An 11,624-nucleotide genomic window follows, 5' to 3' on the forward strand; every position below is an offset into this window, starting at 1 on the left:
TGGGTTCTACCTAATCTGACTGTCAAAGGAGTTCAAGGAGATGTGACAGGTGATGCTTCTTAGAAGATTATGTTGATTTACTTTCAGATTTACTCTTCACTTGAGACCTTTAAATGGGTATTTTTGTCATGCAAACTGGCATTATAATCTTGGGAAAAGAAAACAAAATAAAGAACTTCTACTAAGGTAGGAGAAAACTTACGAAAGGTCTTGCATATAAAGTGGAGTCTGTGCTGAGCTGTGACCTGTCTGAATTTGGTGTCTTTGAATCAGCAAGCAAGAGATATTCTGCTAGTGAACAGTTACATATCACAGCACTGCACATTGTTTAGTGTCTGTAAATCAGCCCTTTAAAATACTGTCAAGACTGTTGTCCAAGCAGGACTAAAGGAAAGTAAAAATATCTAATGAGTCCAAAATAACTGAGGTTTCTTTTTTACCGTTATATGAGTTATTTTCACACTAAGTAAAACTTAAGAAGCAAGGCACTTGCTGTAGTTTCATTTGTCACAAACATAATTGTCAGATTGGGAACCAAACCTAAGTCATGAAAGAGCAGGAAATTGGGATATTATTTTCACCACTCAGGAAAGTCTGCCTGCAGTATTCCAGGGAATGGAATGGGGGATTTTGGAATCTCTTTTTTTGTTGTTGTTTGTCCAAAGAAGATAAAAGGCAGCCAAACACACTTAAAACTTTTCTTTTGGGTTTTGGATTTTATTTTTTTTTCGGAGTCGGTACTATTCGATCATGGAAGCAGAACAATGAAAACATCTTAACATTAAACATATATTTGATGGGCAGTTGTAGAAAATATCTTGTGAAAGTGGATACTTTTAAGATACGGTTCTTAACAAATGCAGTTTTTAAATGATGACTGTAACTTTTTATGGACCATTCTATCCAACTTGCAGTTTTTCAGATTATTTGTGAAAATAATCACAAAGATGTTGGATGCTGTATTTGTATTTTATGGTTTCACAGTGTACAGATCTCACTTGTTCTGGGAACACAACATGTGTAGCTGTAGGTATTCAGTAAGTGCTGTCCATTTAAAAACAAACTACCACAACCCCAAAACTAAACAGCTTCCTCTTTTGCCATAGTGACTTATGAAGTGTTTGTGATGATTAAGACTCTAGCTATTATGTAATAAAAAAATGAAAATTACTAGGTTCCAAATTTGCTAGATGATGCATTGAAAGCAAAGAATTAAATGTTTATGGTCACCATGTAAATATTTTGCAGTAACTACATTTCATTGGTTTATATGTCAGTCGTAAAAAGCCAGGGTTTAGACATAACATCTGAACTGTGTTTTTTAAAACCATTCTCTATAAAGAAAACAACTCTGAATGTTTTGAGTGATGCTGGGGTTTTCTGTGTTGTGGGTTGACTCCAGCCAATGAAATGATTACTGATGAGGAGAGGTTGCTGTGTGCACTCTTTGACAGTGAAAGACAATAGCCCTGCACAGTTTTCAGGTGGATCCTAAGTACTGGATCTCTGGTACTCTGAAGAATCACCTGAGATCCTGTGTTTGGCATTACCTTCTAAGCTTTTCTTCCCTATTGGCAAATTCTCTGCTCCTTTGAGTAGTACTGTGATGTAGAGAGCTTTTTGTGCTACAGAGGCTTTCTCTCCCACCCCCTCTTGTTCTGCCCTCATTTGTCTCTGAGCACCTCTTCTGAATTGCTCCAGTGCTGAGGGGTTTCCTTGTGCCTGTGTAATATTTTCTTTAAAATTCTAATTCTCAATCTCAACCCTTTGAAAAGAGATGAGAGGGAATTACCTTATTCTGTAAGGTAATTACTGTTATGTTTTTTCCTCAAGAGCTGTGTACTTGTTGATAGTCTTTGATAACCAGCTTGGTTATGGATAGATCAGAGTCTGTCGTCAACGTGAATTGATTTGATACAAAACACACATCACAATGAAGGGCAGTCATATGGGCAGTTCAGAAAACCAAACTGGAGTTGCTAAATTGAAGAAAAATCCCCTAAGTTTGCAGTTTGATTCTTAGATTCAGGTGTTAAAATGTTACTGACTTATAAAATACGTTCCAATTCAATGAAGGCTGGAATGAAGCATTAGCACTTTTACCTCATGACAAACACATACAAATTGTGCTTTATGTGTGAGACTGAAAGTTTAGGAGGTATATGTTAAATTTAATTTAGAAGAATGTGTCTTTACAAAAGCTTTACCTTTAAGAAAACATGAAACTTGCTAGCCAGGATTTATTATTCTTAAAAAAAACCAAACAGAAAACCTAATTTATACAGGCTTTGAAAGGACTAAGTCCTTGCTTCTGTGGTTAACTAATTAATCAAAACCACATGTGAACAGATTTTTCCTGTATGTGAATAAAGCAAAACTTGAAATCTATTAAAAAAAAAAAAAATTGAAATTTCAGTGGGAAAATATACTGAAAAGAGAAATTACAGAAGCAATTAATGAGAATGTAATATCTATGTAGTGCATATGAATATGTAGTCTTTGGGTGTATTTGCATTAATTGTATGTATTTATTTATTTAAAGGCCATGGAACGTCCTTTAATATAGATTGCAATGTCTGTTCCTGTTTTGCTGGAAACTTGATTTGTTCCACACGTCAGTGTCTATCTGAGCACAGCTCGGAGGATGAACGTCGGAAGTTTACAGGTAACTTTCCAAACCATGAAAATTCCAAGTTGAGTATTTTTAGGGCAGGAATTATGAACTAAACTCTTTCTGCAGTATTAATGGAGGGCACCCAATAATTTGTTATTACTATGGTTCTTTAACTATTTTTTTTTCTCATGTCCAACCTGCACTGCAGGAAGAAAAATCAATACTGAGAAATAAACCCTCAAGTAATACCTAAAAATAAGTAGAGACAGAGTGCACTAGGGATGAGAGGTAAGGAGTTTAGGGGAAAAATGGAGAAAGCTGAGTAGAATGAGCAAAGGGGCAGGACACAAACTTCCCTTCCTGCTGCTTGTGATCCAGCATTGCTAAATTGCAGGTGGGAGAAAGGGGCTGAAGGCAGAGATGCCTCAGTGATTCCTTTTGTATCTTGTGTCATGGAAAATGAGTGTGCACCTAGTCCCTGTTCTGTGTTGCTCCTGCAGGTCTGCCTTGTAACTGTGTGGACCAGTTTGTCCCAGTCTGTGGCCAGAACGGGCGCACATATCCCAGCGCATGCATAGCTCGCTGCGTGGGGCTCCAGGACAACCAGTTTGAGTTTGGATCGTGTATTTCCAAGGATCCTTGCAACCCAAACCCTTGTAATAAAAATCAAAGGTAAAAGCAGAATATGTTTTTCAGTTTTTCTTTGGCTTCGTCCACTCATAAAGCAGATTTACGTGTTCTTTGAACGTGTTGTATATTGTAGCATTCTACTTTGGGCCTAGTCCAATAAAAATAACTGTTTGAAGTAGCTGCTTTTTATTTATCATAGTTAGTAATATTGGACTGTAATAACTGCCAGTTCTTGATTCCAGTTTTGTAGTGCTATGCCAATTAAATTCATTATGCAGATCTCGGTTCAGCAATAAAGGAGACTTCACATACATTTTCAAAAGTGGGAGAATCAGTTTTTGTCAAAATGGCAATAACTGCCATTTTACTTCTTTGTTTCACACCTTCTTTTACTAGTTTACAAAGAAGACCCACATCTGAATTCAAGACTTGGAGTCACTTTTGCTTATTCAGTCAGTAATCTGTGCTTTTTGTCTCTAAAATAGGAAAATATCAATCACCCTTTTTATCTTAAACTGAAATCTTGTGAAAACTATGTCTGTACAATCTCTGATTTTTCAATATCAATAAAGGAAAATCTGCATAGACAAATATATTAAAACAAAAATATGCTTTGTACTAGTGTCAGGCAAAAAAAAAATTGACCTTTCTTACAGAGATCAAAGTCTGTGGCTCACAATATTGGTCTCTGTCTTCAATTTTCCCAGTGTTGTGCAATATTGCAGTCTCCTTTGAATTAGTGCTTTTTTCTGTTTTGAAAGAAAACCATCAAAATAAGTTGTGTAATATTGTGCTTTCATGAAAACTGATTGTAGCAATTTTAGGGTTTTTTCCTTTTTCTGCACTTAAAATGCCATGATGGAGAAAAACACTGAGAAAACGCTGTTGTTTTGTAGCTGTTACAGCCGTAATGGCATGCAAAATTGGAATTTCAAAGCTGCATTGTGGATAAATATTTTTTACTTTTTATGTTTGAAATTTGTAGAGTACATAGAGGCTTTCCATTTTTTCAAAATACCATTATACTTAGAACCTCAACTTGTAGTTTCAGTAAAGGACTGTACACAATACATTTTTCTGGGTCAGTTTGATAATGTAGCTCAAACTGAACATGCTCATCTGAAGGTGCTCCTGATGCACTTGGAATGTGTTTAGGATCTTACACTCCACTTGTGAAGTGTTTAAATCTCAGAATTTCCAAGCATTCCCTAGTACCAAAGGCGTGTCTGTAATGCATGGGAGTGCAGCACTCAGAGAAATAAGGAGCTATTGTGCATTATTCAGTGGTGGCAGCACTGCTGTGATTTATGGAAGGTGGGAGTTGTCCAGAGAGCCATGAGAGCTTTCATCAGCCTGCTCAGCAGGCTGCATTGGCTGGCATTCCTCTAGCAGAGGGATGCCTTGCAGGGCCTATGCCAAATGCTTTGCAGCTAAGATCATGGAAGGTACATGTTTAATACAAAGGGGAAAGAAATTGTGCTGGTTTTCTGTCTGTACTTGTCTGTGAAGGCTGCAGAGGAATGGATGCCAAGAAGGTGTAAATAGGAGATTTTTCTGTTTGTTTGCAGTCATCCTCTAAGTGGGATGCTGTACAGTATCCCAAACCTCCAAAGCTAGAATCCAATTAGATAGTTGTAATTGAAACCATACAATCTTGTAGGTCTTGTTTTCACCCTTTTCTCAGAGAAGGGTAAGTCTAGACCTCTGCAACGCTGTTTCCATGTTTTCTGTAGCCTAGCTGTTCTTAAATATTCATTTACAAAATGAAGTAAGGGAGTAGGTAAGAAGTTTATTCAAGCCTTTCTCAATAATCCATTGAAAAATGCCTGGTAAAAGATAAATGTTAGTGGAAACTGCAGTTGTGTTGACATACGTTGAGTAAACATGGTGTGAAACTTCCAGTTTTGTGGTGAGACCTGGAAAGGGCTAATCAGAGCATTCTACTGCTTGTATTTCCTGCAGCTCTGCTGAACCACAGGTAGTTCTAAAGCACTGGAGAAAATTTCACTGAAAATAGTTTCCCTCAATTTTTGAGAATTAAAAACAAAATAATCCCATGACATCAAATTATTATGACTTTCTGCAGGTGCATACCAAAGAAACAAGTGTGCTTGACCAGTTTTGAGAAGTTTGAATGCAGCCAGCATGAATGTGTGCCAAGGCAGTTAAATTGTGACCAAACACGGGATCCTGTTTGTGACACAGACAATGTGGAATACACTAACTTGTGTACTTTGTACCAAAAAGGAAAAACTTTGGCATACCGAGGACCTTGCCAGGTAGGACGTGGTTCTGGCAATAAGTATCAAATCTTCTTTGTTCCTTGGTGTTCAACTTAACAATTTTTATTTTTATTTTTTTAAATATTGTTTGCTTGTTTGGGTCTTTTTTATGTATTGTTTTTGGGGTTTATAGCCAATAAAAAGTAGTAAAAACTTATTTTTAACTAGTATAAAAATAATGTCACAGTCTTCAGAATTTTGTCAAGTGTTTCTCTGCTTACTTAACAGTTGTCTCAAAGCCAATCAAAAGCTCTACTTATGCTTTCTTGGGGGTAATACTCTTGATATAAATATCTTCCTATATATATTGTTAAAGCTTGCACGCTAAGGTGTGTTTGCAGTAATCAGTGCAGTTCCTTGGTCACTTAAATGCTTCTTACCAATTTTAACTCGTTGAAATATAAAATAATGCCCAGTCATACAAAGTCTTTAGCTTTTTGTGTGATTGTGCCCCATGTTTACCAAGTTCTTTGCTCAGGATCTATTTACATACTAGGCAGTCTGTAATAATTTCCTAGTTAGTCTGCATTGGATTAGTCTTCATATTAATGCTTGAGAAGGATTAAAATTAGGTTTAGTTTTTGCATCCCACCGCTCTCTACAGTGGTGTTAGACAAGGTGGTTCTGTCACCTTACAATAACATATACACAGATATAAGTAATATAGGTAAATAAGTGTATATAAAAATATACAAGAATGTGTTAGAAACACATGTGCATGCCCACTAAATTTTAAGCACACAAAGCCACACTAAGATGAATTAATAAATTACTAATGAGTTGTTTAATTATTAGTAGAATAATTTAAGTTATAGTGAAATTATAATTATTTGAATTTATTTCATAGGTTAATTTAAATATGGTCATTTTATTTAAGCATTGCACAGAACAAAAGTTTTTAGTTTCTGAAATATGTTTTATTGTGCATTTCTCAGACTCTGTCACCTTCTTGAAGTACTTACCTTTTCATTTATGGCCCATTCATAAACTGGCAGGTTACTTCCTCTGGATTTCCTACCTTTGCAAAGGTTTGGCATTATTAGCAGTTAGTTCCCATTAACTTTGCCTTTCCTGGTGTTGAAGCGCCTCAGCAGTTGGTGCGGCGGGGCCGAGCTGTGGCTGCAGGCCTGCCGTGTGTTCCAGCCCTTCTGCAGGTCGCCGGAGCCCGTGTGCGGGCACAACGGGGACACGTACGGCAGCGTCTGCGCCGCCTTCGCCGACCGCGTGGCTGTGGACTACCAGGGGCACTGCCAGGCCGTGGGCGCGCTCTCCAACCGCGGCTCCCACTCGGAGTGTGCCTTCGTCAGCTGTCCCCAGCTCTCTGCCGCCGCCTGCAAACCCGTCCTGGCACCAGGTGGGCCGCTCACCGCAGACAGGGCACAGTTCTCCAGGGCCGTGCTTGGAATAAAACGGGCTTTGACGTGTTGTATGAACGTAAGCATAAAGCGATGGCTCTGCTTAGGGCTAGAACCAGCCAGTATCAGAACTCAGATAAGTAAACCTAAATTGGAAAGGCCTTGGCTTTAGGGGGATGCTCCTTCGGTCTCTTAGAGACTGGCAGCTGGGATGAGTGTGGGAGAAACAAATGAGCTCTGTGGTGTCCGGGGTAGGATGCTTCTAGGAATCTGGTGAGTAACTTTTTGGAAGTGGCAGCACAGATAGCACATTGGAATGCTGAGCTGTCATCAGCATCGGGTTCCCAGAAGGGCAAAGATGGTATTTAGTTAGTTAGGAGACAGAGTAAAATACCATATGTATTCACAGTACTGTGGAAGACAGCAGGAGTAGGTTTGCAGTGTGCTGGTTTGAACCGATTTTTTATTGTTTCCACAAGTGCTTCCAGCTCTGTTCTTAAAATGAAAGTTTTATTTATTTTCCTCCTTTCTTGCCCCCTTTGAATAAGGTCTTTGTGCTTTGTAATCACATTTAGTACTGTAAATGTCACTCTGTGAATGTGAATTACATAGAAGTTGGTGAGTGGATTTAATACACAGCCATGGATAGAGAGTTGAAATATTATTCCTTTGGTTTCTGACATGATGAGGAAAACCAGTAGGAGAAATATAACATCTGTTAGAAAAGCACTTTTTCTCCCTTGTTATCTAAAGGTTTTACTCTCCAACATGGTGTAAGTGCAGAAATTAATGCTTGCAATGTGCATAAAGCTTCTGTCATGTCCTAGCTATATCAGCTCTTGAAATCCTTCAATTCTGTAGGTGATATGCATGCATCCATACAAAATCTTGTGGTACACACAGTGCCTCCAGTTTTTAGCTTACAATAATGGAGGATCTTAAAAGGAGTGAAAGTTCATCATGTTGCTTCATGCTGATAGTAGTAAAAGTGTGTGGGAAGGGGACAGATTTTGCATTATAAATGTTTTCAGTATTAAAATAATATTAGAAATGTGCAATTCTGCTATCAAATTGAAACACTTACTTTGTTTTGGTAATTTTGCTATTTTCATGCTTCGTTAATATTCAAATTTTGACTCTTGCTTACTTAAAAGTGAAAAGACTACTTGTTTTTATTACTGAGATTTCTTTAATTCACATAGGAGCCTGCTGTCCACTATGTGCTGGAATGCTGAGAATCTTATATGACAAAGACAAGCTGGATAATTTTGCAAGGGTAAACAGTTCAATCATGCCTAATGTTAAATGGTATATGAAAAGTCAAGTTACAGTGCACTTCCTCCTGAAAGGTTAACATGTTATAAAAACCATTATTTTTTAGTTGTTATTTATGATGGGGTTTTTTTCCTTGTACTGCTTATACTTTCCTTTATTTCTTTATCTGAGTCATAAATTGAATTACAATGCAAAGCAAAACAGAATTAGAGTAGACACAAACAAGCAGACTCAGGTTTGCAGTTTGTAGTACTGCGGTTTGCAGTTTTTGACTTGTAATAATGCAGACAAATTATATGGAAACAGCATCTATGATTCTGCTGCTTTCCTGTCAGAGATTTTGTGTTTGTAGGTGCTGTGTATGTGTGTTGACCAATTTTGCTGAATAACCGTGTCTGTTGGGTCATGAAGCATCCTGGAGTGGTGTCCAGTTGTCATCTCTAATGGTACGAGGGACACAGTGGCTACTGCAGCTTCTCAGTTCATACATTACAGCATGTGACCGTGAATTTTTGGTTTCTGATAGAAGCCTTTCTAGTTGAAGAAATGTATTGGTCTTACTCAAGTAGTTGGCGATAACTACTCTCACCTACTAAGCACCTTAATACCTGGATTGTAATGTCTGCCTCTTTTAGTTCAGACAGCTGGTTCATGTGAGAAAAAACTGCTTCAAATACTACAGAGTTCTATAAATCTAGGGCTGCTCTGCCTCTTGTTTTCCAGTGTGGGAGCACAAACCACTGTAACAGATAACCAGTTACATTATTTTGAGGTATGTGATACACAGACACACAAACCATGAAGATGGACAACACATATCAAAATCACACAATATAAGAAGTAAATAATTTCCCTCTTTCTTTCTTTCTTTCTTTCCTTCACTTTTTTCTTTTTTTGTTTTTATTTTTAATTCTTTTACATTTTTGGAGGGGTTGGTTTTCAGGTTTTTTTAAAATCAGTGAATCATTTCTTAGAATGATGTTTTAGAAGCATTGAATCCTTTAGGTCTTTTGCTAGCATTTAGAGTAGAGTTTGGAACGGAGTAGTTTAATGGCTGAAACACATTTTCTGGCATGACATAATATTATAAAACTGAGGAGGAGAATTTTCCATAATATCACTTCATCCACAGAGTTGTTTGTTTTCCTCCAGGTAACAAATAAAAAGCCAATAACGGTACTTGACATACTTGAAAAAATCCGCCTGCACGTGTCAGTGCCACAGTGTGATGTGTTTGGATACTTAAGCATAGAATCTGAAATTGTGATTCTCATCATTCCTGTGGATCAGAACCCCAAACCATTGCAGGTAGATGATGTTGTTATTTTATTTACCCAGCATTAATTTCCTTCACTTTTGTACATGTAGGATGGTGCTTGTTTCTCAGGCAGATATGTTGTGTGTAATTTGATTGCTCATGCCCTGTTATGTCCAACTCAGCTCCAACTTCTGTCGCCTTCTCTAGCAGAAATAGCCCAAAATGTTTCCATGACTTATGAAAGAAAGTCTTGCCAGCCTGGTCAGCTCTCACTCCATCTGCAGCAGGTGCTGTCAGATGCCTGGGGGAAGGAGAACTCCAAAATCAGAGGCCACCACTGCTTACCTCATTGATGGCACCCATTGCTGAGCTAGACGCTTCTCAACTTTCAAAGCTTTGGACCTCCAGATATTAAGTTTTTCAAGTTTAAACTTCACCAGAGGCAGCTTCCAATGCTTTTAAAGAGACTTATTAAACTAAATTCCTTTCTAGGGTGCAGTAGAAAATGAAGTGGAAAAAATTAATTTCCTAACAGAAATTCATTAATATCATCATGTCAGTGGGGGAGTGGAAACCTGTGGTTTCCCAAGTTCTGTTACTTCCATTCTTTTCTCCCTTTCCCATAAACGAAATCAGTTATCTCTCATTTGGAAGAAAAATCCCAGGAAGGAGAAAATCTGGATTTTTCCACCATGGCAGACTTCAAGGAAGTAAGTTGGTCAATCAGGAAGGAAGTCCTCAGTTTTAGAGGCACTTTCTTTAGTGGTAATTCACTGTGGGCTTTGTTGCATCAACGTTCAAAACATACCAACCCACACTAACTTGTATCTAGCTTCCTTGCTTTTCCTTTTCTACTGCTCAGGGCTTCCACAGGAGTTTTCATAGTACCAAAGTCTATGATGAGACCTCTGATCTGTTTTCCAAGTACTCCCCAGAGTTATGTAAATCTTATGTGCTGATGGGAATAATTTTGCATAGGCATTTTACATGGTAAAAAGAGAAATAATAACTTTTTTTTTTTTTTTCCCCTCTAGATTGAAGCCTGCAATAAAGAGGCAGAAAAGATCGAGTCTCTGATCAATTCGGACAGCCCAACATTAGTGTCACACGTGCCACTGTCAGCTCTAATTGCATCTCAAGTACAAGTTTCATTTAGCATTTCTTCTGCTTCTGCTCAAGTGGTGCCTGCTCTGCACTCCCTGTTCATAAGTCTTCTATTCACCTTGGCATCAGCACTGAGATACTGCTTGTAACTGCTTGGGAAATATGCACCAGCACTGGGGCATTTGTATTGGGAAGGACTTCTGGAGTTGTTGATCACTGAACGAGAAAAGAAAAAACGTGCAAGATTTGATGGACTTAACATTTTTCAATGAAGGACTAAAAGTATTTGAATAATGTGAAAAGATTATTCTCTTACTCATAGCTAGTCAGATGACTCTTTCAGCACAATTAGATTGTTTTCCATGGATCTTGGAAACAACATAAATATGCTCTGGAAGGTTCTGACATTATGGATTTATGATTTTGAGGAGAAGGGATCTTATAGGGTTTTTTCAGCCATTAACTAAACAGTGTTTTGAGTTTACTGAAGAATGCTAATTTTATATTATTCAGATGCATATCAGTGACAAAGAAAGCATGCACCTATTTTAAACATCATTTTTGGAAGAAACGGATTGCTGCTACTTAATTACCCTACCAAAAATTTAAGAGTTTATTCTCATGTAAATATGCTTTCATATTTTATTATGAAGAAAGCTAACTAGCCCTGGGCCTATTTCAGTAGACATCTTTCCTTGGACTAGTGAGGACTTGCAGGACTTTGGGCTCACTGCTTGTAAAATGACAATCAAGCTCTATGCTAGTACCTGACTTCAGTGAAGAGATGTGTTCTTTTTATAGTTTTGTACATTTCAGAATCTCATATTGGATGCAAAATATAAAGAATCCCAGTATCTATATTTAAGTGCCATTTAAAATATTGCAGTATTTGCATGTTATCTAATGAAATTTATACTTTAAATGTTTATACAAACAGTATGTTTTATTATTTACTGTATTTTATGCACCTGACTTTACTCTACATGAAGTATTTTATATCAGTATTATGATAGCCAAGTTTTGAAGTATATACAGAAAAACTTATTTTTGCCAAAATGCTGAACTTTGAAAGAAAGCACTGAAAACTTTTTTGAACATATATGTTT

At 37.4% G+C, this 11,624-nt stretch overlaps 1 protein-coding gene across 2 annotated transcripts in view; it reads left to right on the forward strand.

Annotated features, from left to right (window-relative positions):
* The window catches only part of RECK (reversion inducing cysteine rich protein with kazal motifs), a 50,173-nt gene extending 38,549 nt beyond the window's left edge, over window positions 1–11,624 (forward strand). For both annotated transcript variants that reach the window (XM_058033205.1, XM_058033196.1), the window contains 7 exons: window positions 2,543–2,665; window positions 3,115–3,286; window positions 5,331–5,523; window positions 6,670–6,880; window positions 8,084–8,157; window positions 9,309–9,464; window positions 10,449–11,624. In XM_058033205.1, coding sequence (XP_057889188.1) covers window positions 2,543–2,665; window positions 3,115–3,286; window positions 5,331–5,523; window positions 6,670–6,880; window positions 8,084–8,157; window positions 9,309–9,464; window positions 10,449–10,667 — 1,148 coding nt within the window. In that variant the 3' untranslated portion in view covers window positions 10,668–11,624. The remainder of the gene's footprint in view (window positions 1–2,542; window positions 2,666–3,114; window positions 3,287–5,330; window positions 5,524–6,669; window positions 6,881–8,083; window positions 8,158–9,308; window positions 9,465–10,448) is intronic.

This window comes from Melospiza georgiana, chromosome 1, assembly GCF_028018845.1.
Source record: "Melospiza georgiana isolate bMelGeo1 chromosome 1, bMelGeo1.pri, whole genome shotgun sequence".
NCBI classification, from domain to species: domain Eukaryota; kingdom Metazoa; phylum Chordata; class Aves; order Passeriformes; family Passerellidae; genus Melospiza; species Melospiza georgiana.